The 14,113-nt window shown below is 41.6% G+C and overlaps 1 protein-coding gene across 1 annotated transcript in view; it reads left to right on the forward strand.

Moving 5' to 3' along the window:
* The first annotated feature begins 263 nt into the window (after positions 1 to 263).
* maml1 (mastermind-like transcriptional coactivator 1) overlaps positions 264 to 14,113 on the forward strand; it is a 59,486-nt gene continuing 45,636 nt past the window's right edge. Inside the window, exon 1 of the mRNA XM_052015201.1 lies at positions 264 to 968. Coding sequence (XP_051871161.1) covers positions 591 to 968 — 378 coding nt within the window. The 5' untranslated portion in view covers positions 264 to 590. The remainder of the gene's footprint in view (positions 969 to 14,113) is intronic.

Here is a 14,113-nt window from a genome sequence, read left to right on the forward strand (position 1 = left end):
TTGATGGCGAGCGTTTTAAAACTCATCATCGGAAGGACATACCGCCCGCTACGATTGGGCATTCGTTTATTCGAAACTACGGATTCTTTAACCTGATTGGTTTAGTTTTCTGTCACTCAATTCCGAGAGCCATCGTGAATAGTCTGCCAGCTAGCACCCGCCCAACTACCCCAAGTGGATTGGCTTAAACCTACCAGCTTTCCTCTGAGTGATCGAACTCGCTGTCAATCAACTCCGTCAGGGAGGAGAACTACTGCCCGCCTGTGATTGGTGGACACGGGCCAGCTCTTTAATCCGACTGATCAACGGCTAAGCTGCAACGCCCACCTTCCTCCCCGCGATTGGTCCGAAAGCACGTCAATCAGAGAGCGAGCCCGCCGCGATAGGCCGGCACGCCTGCCCATCAGCAGCGTCGGCGGCCGTCCGTCGAGATGATGGTCGGAGGACAGAGAAAAAAAATGGAGAGGAGTCCGAGCGGAGAGTTGGCTCGTTGACGGGCGCGGCGGCTGGTTTGTGACGGGGCTCGGTGGATGCGCGGCGGCGCCGGCTCCTCCTCCTCCTCCCTCCGGGCTGCCTGAGGGGGAGAGGCCATGGCCGAGTTCGTGCTGCCGCGGCACAGCGCCGTGGTGGAGCGGCTGCGCAAGCGGATCGAGCTGTGCCGCCGCCACCACTCGGCCTGCGAGTCGCGCTACGAGCGGGCCTCGGCCGAGCGCCTGGAGCTGGAGCGGCAGCACAGCCTGGCGCTGCACCAGCGCTGCCTGCAGACCAAGAGCAAGCGGGCGGCCAAGCAGCGGCCGCCGGCCTCGGCCCCGGCTCCCGCCCCGGCCCCGGCCCCGGCTCCGGCCCCGGCTCCGGCCCCGCCGCAGCCCGCCTTCAGCAGCAGCAGCAGCACCTCCTCCGGCGCCGACACTCCCCACCAGCCCGGAGCTGCGGCCGCCGACCAGAGCCGGACCAGCACCCTGCAGGCGGTGAGTGGGAGCCGGCCCCCCTCTCCCCCGGGGACGCTGCTTCTCGGTCAGCCGCGGTCTCCTCGAACCTGTCGGACTTGTAGCTCTCGATCAACAGATTGCACCGATAATTGGCTTTTAACTTCTTTATGTGTCAGCTGAGACTCGCTAAGTTGTCACTTAAAGAGTTTGTTACTCAACACTAGGTAGATGCATCTAAACTTACTACTACAGTAGTAAGTTATGCATCTAAACTACTTACTACTACAGTAACTTTACTTACTAAAGGAAGTACTAAAGGAGTAAGTTTAGGACATGGCTTTAGGGTGAAAGGGGAAAGGTTTAGGGGGAACTTCTTCACTCAGAGAGTGGTAGGAGTGTGGAACGAACTGACGTGGTAAATGCGGGCTCTTAAATTTTCAGAATAAATTGGATAGATACATGGACGGGAGAGGTCTGGAGGGCTATGGACTGGGTGCACATTCAATGGGACTAGCGGAATAAAGTTTCGGCACAGACTAGGAGGGCCGAATGGCCTGTTTTCTGTGCTGTAGATGTTGTCTTGGTATAATAGCCAGAATCTGTGTATTGCTATACAAGGATTCATCTGATAAATTGTTTGATAGTCAACAATATCATTTAAATCTAGTCTATACAATTTATTCAAAGTCTAGTAAGATGATTTTAAGTTTTAATTCAAGAATAGTATAACTTTTGAATAAGTTATAAATATCTACTTGTATTGAGTTGATATAACATTTAAAGTTGGAAGTCTATAGAACAAGTTAATAGTTGTGTGGCTCTTTATAATGATCATGCCTTATAACATGTTATTTAAACATTTGTAAGTAGTTTTAAGTGATACTGAGGCATTTTTACTATACAAATTTAGCAAGGATTCATCTTTGGATTTTAACTTGTTTGACAGTCACAGATAACAGTTAAATCTAGTCTGTACAATTTATTTAAAGCTTAGTAGTCTAGATAGTAAGTTGACCTTAAGTATTTAATTCCGGAATAACTTTTGAATAAGTTATAAATATGTCTAACTTGCATTGAGATGACAATACGTAAGGTTGGTAGACCACAGGAACAAGTTAATAGTTGCGTAGGTCTGTATAATGATCATACTTTTTAACATGTTGTTCAAATATTTGTAAGTAGTTTTTAGTGATACTGAGGCAATTTTGAATCTCATCCTGTTCTAGAATTTTACAGAATAGACCATTCAGCCTTTCATGCCTTTTGAAAACTGTCCAAATGATCTTTTTCTGAGCGTCCCCTGCTGCTTTAATTTTAATTTGCTTCTTAAAGTTGCTATTACTTCTGCCTCTCCCATCCATTCAGGCAGTACGTTCCAGATAATTTGCAGTATATAATTTTTTTAAAAAAAAATGTTAACTAGATGAGGATATTCCAAAACAGTCATTTTTTTTGCTGCAGTTCCCATAAGTGCAAACCTCAATTTGTATACTTTGGATTCCCTCAAATAGCAATTAAATAATTAACAGAAATCTGTTTTAGAGCTGTTGGTTAATGAGGCAGGTAATCAGAGTTCTCCCGCACCTCTTCAAAATTCTGCCAAGGGATCTTCTATGTCTACCTGAGAAGTCATGCATCAGTTTATAGTCTCAGTTGAAAGATGGGACTTCTGATGGTGTGTTAATCTGCAAAAAGAGCTTGCCTATAGTGTGTGTATTGAACTGTGAGATGACAGTGTTGCTAACTCAATCACAGCTTCACTAAGGTAGCTGCAAACTAGTCCGTTTACCTACTGAAAGGTAAGGCTGGAAGTTTACATGGGGAGACTATTTGACCTACTTCTGTCTTGTGTTGGAGCTATTTAGACCCAATCCCTTTGCCATATGATTTTGTTTTTTTCCAAACAAATATCTATAAACCACAGGGAAGACAAAATAAATATTTATTTACACACTGGTTTACAATCTGGAATGTGCAGATTGATATGCTGGTGGCTGCATATTCAGAAGCAAATTTCAAAAGGGAACTGAGTCATAATCATAGAGTACAGAAACAGACCTCTCGGCCCCACCTGTCTTAAGATGACCAAGATGTCTATCTGAGTGAGTTCCATTTGCTTGTGTTTGGCCCATATCCCTCTGAACTTTTTCTATCCACGTACCTGTTTAAATGTATAGAGCGTTAGATATACACTTAGAGGAAATATTAAGAGGTTTGTGCAGGAACAGTAGGACTAATTGAAGGCCATGACGTGTGTGAAAGTTTATATTCTTGATCTCTATCATTAAACAGAGGAGGTATTAGCAGGCTTAAAGGTGGATGAATCCCTGGGGTATGCTGTTGAGAGGCAAGGGAGGAGATTGCTAGGGCTCTGATAGACTTCTGAATCTTCAGTGGCCTCAGGTGAGGTGCCAGATTACTGAAGGACAGCAAAGGTGCTACCTTTATTCGAGAGCAGCAGGGATAAGCCAGGTGACTACAAACCGGTAAGTCTAATCAATGGTAGAGAAATTATTAGAAAAAATTCTGAGTGATGGGATTAATTTGCACATGGAAAGGCAGAAATTATATTGGCATGACAATTTATTTAGGGGGAAGTACCTGTCTGACCAATTTGATTGAATTTTTCGAAGAGGTAAGGAAAAATATTGATGAGGACACGTCAATTGGTGTAGTCTACATGGGCATCAGTAAGGCCTCCCATGTGGGAGATTGTTCCAACGGTTTAGAGTCCAGGGGATCTAGGGGAAGTTGGCAAATTGGTCCAAAATTGGCTTGGTAATAGAAGGTAGCGGGTGACGGTGGAGGGTTATTTTTGCAGTTGGAAGCCTGTGACCAGTGGTGTACCACAAGGATTAGTGCTGGGACTCTTACTCTTTGAAGTCACATTTGGAATATCGTGTTCAGTTTTGGTCACCCTGCTATAGGAAAGATGACATTAAAGTACAGAGGAGATTTATGAGGATGTTGCCAGGACTCGGGACTGAGGTATGGAGAGAGATTGAGCAAGTTGGGACTTTATTCATTGGAACATAGAGGAATGAGGAGTGATCTTATAAAGGTGTATAAAATCATGAGGGGTATAGATCGTGAATGCACTCAGTCTTTTCCAGGGTTGGGGAATCTAGAACTAGAGGACTTGGGTTTAGGGTGAGAGGGGGGAGATTTAATGGGTACCTGAGGGGCAACTTTTCCACCCAGAGGGTGGTGAATATATGGAACGAGCTGCCAGAGGAAGTGGGTGAGGCAGGTACATTAACAAGATTTGAATGGCACTTGGACAGGTGCATGGATAGGAAAGGTTTAGAGGGATATGGGACTAGCTTAGATGGGAATCGTGGTTGGCATGGACCAATTGGACCGAAGGGCCTGTTTCTGTGCTGTATGACTTCTCTGACTCTGTTATTTACATTAATGACTTACAATATGAATGTAGGAGTTCAGATTAGTAGGTTTGCAGATGACGTGAAATTTGATAATGTGGGTATTGAGGCTACAGGTTGATTTTCATCAGTTGGGAAGATGGGCAGAGCAATGGCAAATGGAATTTAATCCTGTTAATTGTGCGATGCATTTTGGAAGGACCAATAAAGTAGGATGTATACAAGGAATGGTATACAAGGAGGGTCAGTAAAACTCCGACAATCCACTATCTGACTTTTCGGAAATCCTGATGTTTTGGCATCTGGTTTACCAGATGTTTTCCAAGCTCCCCTGAATCTTAGAGTGGTCATTGTTCCCACACTCCTCTGAACTCACCAGGATACGAGAAGACTTATAAGATTAGTGTAACATCTTAAAAAAAAAGTGTGTTGGGATATTAAGGAATAGCATCCAAATGTCTGGAAAATCTTCCAGTCTGATTTCACCAAAGTACGGAGCATGCCGGAGTGTCAGAGCTTTACTCTATTGAGGAAAGTGGGACCTCTGTATACAAGGATCCCTGAAGGTGGTACGACAAGTAGATGAGCTGGTGATGAAGGCATTTGAGATACTTGCCTCCTTTAGCTGGGACATAGAATGTAACATCAGGGAGGTAATTACACAATTTTATTAAACATTCATTAGGTCACAGCTGGAGCACTGATCAGTACGCAAGGAAGGATGTGATTGCACTATAGAGGGTGTGGAGGAGATTTACTAGGAGTATTTCAGTTAAGAGACACTGGGGAGGGTGCATTTGTTTTTCTTGGAGCAGAACAGCCTGAGGAGGGATGTGATTGAGGGATATAGAATTATAAAAGGCTGGAAAGGGTGAATATTGAGAATTTTTTCTCCATGGTGGAGGTGTCTAAAACTAGCGGGCATATGTCTAAGGAAAGAGGGTGGTGGTTTAGAGAGATCTGAGGAAGAACTTCTGCACCCAGAGGATGGTTGGAATCTCAAATGTACTGTCTGAGGGGATGATGGAGGAAGGTGCCCTGACAGCATTTAAGTATCTGGATAAGCACTTGAATTGCCAAGGCGTAGAAGGCACTGGACCTGGTACTGATAAATGGGATTAGTATAGACAGATACTTGATGGTTGGCATTGACACAGTGGGCCATAGCGTCTGTTTCTGTGCTGTATGATTCTGTGAATCCACTGTGTTACAAGATGTTTCTAGTCTACTCTTAAAAGTGGGTCATTTTAAATGACTCATCTAGTTTTAACATTATTATCTACTATCAATCAAGATTTTAAATGATTTTGAAAATTTGTTACTAACATGGCTTGGCTTCACTCCTGTGATGGTAATCCATCCTTGTACAGGCGCTCCCCAGGTTATGAACGCTTGACTTGTGGTCGCCCGTAAATTCGAATGAGCTCCCAGAAATATTATTAAACTCAAACAAGAATCAACTTGAGAAAAATCCTTTTTCCATGCAATCTCCCTGCAGTAATCAGGTATTATTTTCTCTTTATTCTAAAGGCTGCCAGTTTCATCAGAGGAGGCCACTCTAGGGTTAGAGTTGCTTTGGAAATTGACGAGCAATCGCTTCTAATGCTACTTGTGCAATGAAACTCCATTAAGTAATGTAACGGTCACTGGTACTTAAAGCCCATCAAAACCAGCCATTGAGCATGGGGCATCCTGATTCTGTACCATTGTCAAGTTGAGGTTATTGTCATATGCACAAGTGCAATGATAAACTTACTTGCAGGCATCGCAGGCACATAGCATCACATACGCAGCATTCACAAGAAAAAAACATAAGTTATACACAATTGTTACTAGAAAGAACACAACTAGAACAAAACAAAGTCCATTTTAGTGCAAAGTGGTCATAATGTTGCCCAACTGTAGTGATTAAGGTTTTGCCAGTTGGTTCGAGAAATGAATGGTTGAAGGGAAGTAGCTGTTCTTGAACCTGGTGGTGTGGGACTTCAGGCTTCTGTACCTCCTGCCTGATGGGAGCTGTGAGAAGATGGCACGGCCCGGATGGTGGGGATCTTTGATGGTAGATGTTGCCTTCTTGAAGCAGCACTTCCTGTAGATACTACCGATGGTGGGGAGGGATGTGCCCGTGATGTATTAGGCAGAGTCAACTATCCTGTGCGGCTCCTTGTGTTCCTGTGCATTCGAATTGCTGTCTTACCATTGTAACTAGAAAATAAATGTTCATGATAATTGGCCCTCATCAACACCATTCTTTACAATACTGTGGACATGTGTGTATTTTCTGGCTTGAGGACAAAATTGATTCATGGGCGTCAGTAAACCAGAAGCTGTTCTTAATCCACGGATAGCCTATAACTGTAATTCAGTCTGGAATTATCTGGTAACTACTCTCTCCATTTTCTGTAGATTTAATGAAAAGCAAATATACTGCTGATGGAAAGGGGAAATAAAACACAGTTCTGGAAATTCTCAGCTGGTTAAACAGCATCTGTGGAGAGAAAATTTCAGATCAGTGACGTTTCATCAGAACTGTAATTTTGCATTCCTTTCGGTATGAGATGTTTAAAATTTGGCATTCTGTGAAATTTTGTGGGATCACAAAGTAACAATGAGATTAATTGCCAGTGTTTGTTTCTCTTGCTCATTGATGAGTAAATGATTGTCAGGATACACAGGAAACTCCATGCGTTTTAGTTGAATTGTAACATGGGATGTTTGACCACAAGGGCAGAACTTTTAATTATTTTGATCAAGAAGTAAGTGAGATTTGAATCTACAGTGGTCATTACTGAGAATTCACCACATATTACAGCCATGGTCCTAACAGTTGTCTGAATTGGAGGCCGTAATGCTATTTGCTGAGCCACAACTAACAACTTTTTTTAAAATAAAAAAACAGTATTCATCTTCATAACATTCTAGGTTTTAGTCTACTTTATTTTTGCCAAGAATGGCAGTGAGTAGTGTTTGTTTGCCACCATTTGCATGTGTACTGGAGGTTTTTTATCTATGGTCACTGAAAGTGGTGTATGACTACCTTCCAACCGAGTTGCTCCCCAAAGCTTTGGTTCAACACAATAGTCTACTGGGTTTGTGCAGAGATGTTTCCAAAAAGTACTACTGATTGTATTGCTTCACAGACTTTGTTTAGTTGTCATTGGTTTATTATTGTCTCTTGTACTGAGGTACCGTGAAAAACTTGTCTTGCATACCGATCATACAGGTCAATTCAGTGATTGAATCATAAACTCAAAACTACTTATTCAAGTGGTTTTGGCGAGTTTGGTGATTGTGTTGGCTATTCTGAAAATGTTCATTGCCCCTTAGGCCATCCTTGCGTCAGCATTGCTGCTTGCTATTGTAGCTGAGATTAGGTGACTTGAATCAAAGCTATTTTGTGACTGGCTGTTAACTGTGTTTACTTAATGCAATTTTGGAAAGCCACCTCATGCCGCGATGTTAGCTTTTTGTTAGGAATGCAAAGATTTAAAAGGGACTTGAGGGCCAACATCTTCACATTGATGATGCGTACATGGAGCACGCTGTCAGAGAAAGTAGTTGTGCCAGGTACAATAACAACATTAAAAGGTATTTCAATAAGTACGTGGATAGGAAAGGTTTAGAGGGATACGAGCAAACACAGGCAAATAGGACTAGCTTAGGTAGGAAACTTGGTTGGCATGAACGAGTAGGGCCGAAGGGCATGACTCTGACTCCTCTGATCCTTCATTACCCAGTTAAGTTTTTTCCCCCACTTGACTCAGTGGGGGATGGCAGGAGTAGGCAATGTGGTTCCTCACTCTGGTCCTAGACCCCATCCACTTTTCTGCCTGATTCCTTAACTCTTGATTCACAAAGTGGCAAAAATTTATCAATCTCAAGCTTGAATATAAAAATGCAAAAGGGCAAAATCAAAGTGACTATGTGAAACCATTATAAAGCATGATTTCAGCCTCTGCTGCAGTATTATGTCCGGTTCCATGCACCATACCCTAAGATGTCAGGACCTTGAAAAGGATGCAGAACGGTGCTGTGTTTTTTGGGTTTGGTGATGAGAATATGAAGCTGGCATTGTTCTTAGACTGGAAGTGGCGAAGGGAAGGCACGGGTTTGTGATAGGGAGATTATTATATTAGAGAACATGGATATATGATAATAGGCAAAAAATGAGAAGATGAGACCAGGATGCCTTTATGACACATGAACTGTTGTAATTTCGACGGCATTGCTTGAAAGGATAGTGGAAGATCCAAGAAGGAAATTTCGAAAGAGAACTGTATAAATGGTTGAAAAGCGAGAGAGCAGGGGACAGCAGGAAGAATTGCTATTTCCGAGAGCCAGCACAGCCACATTGAGCCAAATTCCGTCCTGTGTTATTCTGTGATTTTATATGAAACTTTTTTCAGAAATTAACTTGGAAAAGTTCTGATTGAACGTGGTGTGCTGTGTGGAATGACATAAATGTTTTCTCACCTGAATTTAAAATGAATTGTTTGGTTTTAACTTCATGCCTGGCCACAGTTACAAGGCAGTTATGTTGATTAGTGACTGAGGGATGAAATGACTTCCTTGTGAAAAGGAGCCTCATAGTAACTTTCTGACATTTCAGTCGCATCACAATACATTGCAAGAGAAGGATGTGTGGTGGAAACACACTTGTTTAAAGCTAACAAAGTTTTGCATGTGTGTGCCTTACTTGATGCAAGTTAAATCATTGGTTCTAATAGATTTGTACCTTCAATTTAAGTCAACAGATCCTGTTGAAAAATGACTTGTAGGCAGTTTGGATTTGTGCATAATCCAGGGCATTGGAGATAACTCCTTTGTAAATAATCCGATATCTGATTAAATCAGTACACTTGAATTGAACTCCAATCCTAACATTTTATTCCAGTAGATCAAATTTGAGGTTCACTAAAAGGTCAGTGAAAAGGGTGTTGTTAACAGAATATTCTACTGACTGAATAATTTGCTATTTTTAGTTTCCATTTTGACATATTTTGCTATGAATGGAGGGAAGACTCTTTAAAAAGAAACGTATGATGGGAATTTGTGCGGTGTAGTTTCTGCTTGAAACTTAAAATGGGAAGTATGATGCAGCCAAGAAGCACTAATGTGAATATGAGCAGTAAAAGTAAAAGTGGTCCCGTGAAAATGTTCTGGCAAAGCCCTTTCCCCTGTTTACGAATGTACGTGTAATCTAAACCATGCGGAAATGTTTCATCAATTAAAGATTGTGATGTCATGAGGATTTGAGTACGATTGTGATCAGGTGGAACTTTTGTGCTGTGGCCACTCCTCAGCTGTGAAAATAAAACACCTAGCAGAGGTAGATTTTACTCCTTCACTTGCATAGTGTCTGGAGAACTTTTTGGACTGTACAAGCTAGTGACATATTACACATCGCCCACAAGTCTGTAAGAGCTGTGGGTGGTTGAGAGAATGAATTGAGTGTGTTGGACAAGAAGTTGATTGTTTTAGCTTTAGCTGTGATTTTTGGATGTCGAGAGGCTGGTTAAGTAGATTTAATAAGATGAAGTACAGTTGCTGATGGTGCTGCGATAAATTAATTGTGAGCATTGTGGAAAAAGTACATTAGCTAAATGTCTGACCTTTCTTGTGTGAATTAAATGACCAGTGGCATTGTTTGTACTGGAGCAAACTACTGTAGATATTGTAAGTCGGAAGAAAAGTCAGTGCTGGAAATGCTCACCAGAACAGGCAGCATCTTTGGAGAGAGTACTGTTTGATGAAAAGTCATCAACTTGAAATATTGACTCTTTCTCGAAATGTAGTTGCTGGTTGAGCTGTTATGTATGCATTAGTTTTCAAATGTGGTCATTAATTAAGGATGTCTGTTTTCAGAATACATAGACCTTAGTTCAGTTAAACTTGGATGTATTAGCGAAAAATCATGTGAATTTTTTCCTTGATTATTTACTAGATCAGAAAGTCATTGGGTGTATTTAAGGCAGAGGTTGATAGGTTCTTGATCGGTAAGGGGGTTAAGGGTTATGGGGAGAAGGTGGGAGAAAAGGGTTTGGGGAAAAAAAAATCAGCCATGATAGAATGGCAGAGCAGACTCAGTGGGCCAAATGGCCTAATATACTGCTGCTATATCTTGCGGTCGGCATCCTCAGTAGTTTAAACTAGAGGAGTGGGGTTACTGATAAAGAGCTGAACAAACACATCCTTTCAATATCCAATTTTTTTTTTTTGGGACCAGTTTGTTCACTCAGAAATCGAGGGTAGTCATTTCTGAAGAGGGTTTCTCCATGTTGCCCTGTTGGCTTTGTTGAAGAGAGAAATTTTAGGCCCATTGCAATAGAGCTTGGCAAGAAAACTGTAATTAAACAATGGGCAACTTTGTAAGGTACAGATATTTTGCCTACAAGTACACTGCCATGAGGGAAAAAGTTAGGGAAATTAAAGTCTGATCTCCATCAATAACCAAAAAATACAGAGGAAAATATAACGGAGAAAAAGCAATGATAGATGACGGGTTGTTAGCACAAGTGAGAACCAGGCTAATTACAAAGTTTGGAGGGGAAATAGAAAAGGAAATAAGAGAGAGTGCAGCGGACATAATAGGGAATCCAGAAATAATCTACAGATGTGAACAGGAAAAGGACTGTAAGAGGACACGTGTGGACCATTGGATCAAAAAGGAAATATACTTGTGGAGCAGAGGGCATGGCTAAGGTTCTACATGAGTACTTTTCCTTGATGAAGACAGATGTAGATGATATAGCCAGAGCTCCAGCAATGGAAGATGTAGCTTAAAATTGAAGGTGGAGGTGCTAGAAAGGCAAGCTGCACCCGGTTGTTAAGTCACCTGGTCCAGATGACATTCATCCTAGGGTTGCTGAGGGAAATTGGAGAAATTGCAGAGAGATTGGCCATAATCTTCTAAACATCTGTAGATTTGGGGTGGTGCTAGAAAAATAATTCACCTTTATTCAACAAAGGGTGTGGGGATAAACCCAGTAACTGTAGACAAGTTTAAACTTGGTGGTGGACAAACATCTGGAGACAGTTATTGCTGAGAGAATTAGCAGTAACATGGAAAAGTGTGGTTGATGAAAGGAAATTTGGAATGAATTTGTCAAAGGCAAATTGTATAACTTCATAATTTTTTGATGAGGTGATAGGGGCCAACTTCAAATTTTAGATATTTCCAAAAGATTAAAGATTTGGCCTTTCATACCAATTTCAAGTGAGTGTTTTTAAATGATAGATTGCCTAACAATTGATAGGGACAGGAGGACTTTGATTACTCAGATTTTTTTTCCAACATGAGACTTTGACAGGACATTGGGAAAGATTTATTTTGAATTTTAGACTTCAAAGAAGCACTCATGGTTGGACCCCTTACAAGTTAATGTTGATGATCAAAGTCAGTTTATAGAATTTGCAGTTCCTTGCATGCCAACTAGTTCATACTAATGTGAAACAAACTAAAAGGCAAAGTGCTGAATGCCACACTTTGATTTTCCAGTCATTTCCTATGATAGAAACCATTTTCTTTGATCCTGTTGAAAACTCTGTGCTCTCGCCCCAAATTCTGCCTCCCATCAGTCTCAGTCTCTGATTGAAGTAGATTGTTCATAATCTTGGTGACACTACGTTGAACATAAAGTCCTGTCCTCTTTTTAATAAAACCTGACAGTTACACCTCGTGCTTTTCCTGCCACTGACCATCTTTTGCTGAAATTCACATCCAACTTGTCTAAAGTTCTCTTGGGTATCTTGTCCTACTTGCCCATTCTACTGTATGTGAAGTGTGCTTTTTGTGAAATGTAATTGCTGCAGTTTAGGGAAGTTGTGGCTAATTTATACACAACAAGGTTCCATAAGCAGCTAAGAGAAGAATTGTCAATTCATAAGCTTGTAAGTACAAATAGCACAGAAGAACTAACTTCTGTCATGTGGATCAAGTTAATGGAAAAAGCTAAAGGCAGACATGTCATCAGGACCCAATGGCCTGCACTCAAGCATTTTAAAAGAGTGGCTGCAAAGTTAGTGGAACAATTGGTTGAAATTCACTGACTTCCAGGAGGGTACTAACACTTTGAAGTTGGCAAATGTGACTCCCCTGTTCAGGAAGGAGGGAGACAAAGAACAGGAAACTATAGGCCAATTAGTCTGATGCTGGAATCTATAATCAAGGAAGAAGTAGCTAGTTATTTAGCAAAGCTTAATATAATCAAACTGAGTTGATGTGGTTTTACGAAATGTAAATCATCTCCTTCAGTTCTTCAAGCATGTAACAAGCAGAGGTGGAGGGAATTCTATAGATGTAGTGCATTTGGATTTCCAGAAGGCATTTGACAAGGTGCCATAAAAGGCTATTGCACGAGAGCACATGGTATTGGGAGTGTGTGGATTGAAAATTGGTTATCTTGTAGAAAACAAAGATCGAATAAATGTCTTTTTCAGGCTAGAAGGATGTAACTAGCGGAGTGCCCTAAGGATTAGTTCTTTGCCCTCAGTTATGTATAATTTATATGGATAGAAGCTGTCCTTGAGCCTGGTGGTACGTGCTTTCAGGCTTTTGTATCTTCTGCCTGATGAGAGAGGGGGGAGAAGAGAGAATGTCTCCTTGGTAGTTGGGAAGGCAAATGGTGCATTGGCCTTTATTACAAGCAGGTTGAAGTTTAGAAACTGGTAAGTATTGTTATACAGTGTTGATGAGGCCACAGCTGGACTGTTGTGCACAGTTTTGGTCCCTCCTTTAAGAAAGGATACACTACCTTTGGAGGAAGTCCAAAAGAAATGCACTAGGTAAATTCTTGGGATGAGAGGCCTGCCCTATCAGGAGTGGCTAAAGAAATTGGATCTATTATTTGTTTAGATAACGAGGGGTGATGATGTTGAAACATTACAAGGTCCTAAGGGAACATGACAGGTTAGATGTTGAGATGTATTCAGTAGTGGCAGAGTCTTGAATGAGGGGAAGTAGTTACATGATGATGTGGTTATTGAAAAGTATGGAGTAATTTCTTCTCAGAGAATGGTGAATCTCGGGAATTCTCTGCCCTGGAGGCAAGATCACAGGAGTAGATAATTTTTTGAAAGCATGGAATTGAGGGCTATGGGGAACTGGCACGTGAGGCTGGGGCAGATTGGCCGTGGTCATATCAAGTAGTGGGACAGATTTGAGGGGCTGTATTGTCTGCTCCTATTTTGTGATCCATATATATAGGAGGTTATTTAAAAGGTGGAAAGCAGTGAGACCAAGTGAATCTTTTTCAGATTGGGAATCTATGGCGTTCAATACAGGCCTTTGGATATTTATAGCCTATATTGATGAGAAAGCCGAGTGTAATATATCCATGTCTGATGATACAAAGCTGGGTGGGAAATTGAGTTATGGGGAGGAAACCATCTGCAGGTGGATATAGACAGGATATATGAGAGACCAAGAAGGTAGCAGGTGGATTATGATGTAGGAGGTTGAGGTTATTAATTTTAAATAGAGAAAATGGGTGGAAGCATTATGGTAAACCAGAAGATGTTGGCGTGCAGTGGGAGAGAAGTACTCAATGTAACTGCACTGTGTAATGAATTGATTTGTATGAACGGTTTGCAAGTGAAGTTTTTCACTGTACCTCGGTACTTGTGATGATAATAAACCAATACCAGTGGGATCTTATTGTGCTGCAAGAGGTGGGGGTTGGAGTACAAAGTAAAGAAATCTTGCTGCATTTGTACAAGGCTTTGGTGAGGGACACCCAGGGTACTCTTCTGTTTGAGTAAAGTGGTCCTGTGCAAATTCACCATATTAATTCCTGGAATAAC

Source organism: Pristis pectinata, chromosome 4, assembly GCF_009764475.1.
Source record: "Pristis pectinata isolate sPriPec2 chromosome 4, sPriPec2.1.pri, whole genome shotgun sequence".
Classification (NCBI taxonomy): domain Eukaryota; kingdom Metazoa; phylum Chordata; class Chondrichthyes; order Rhinopristiformes; family Pristidae; genus Pristis; species Pristis pectinata.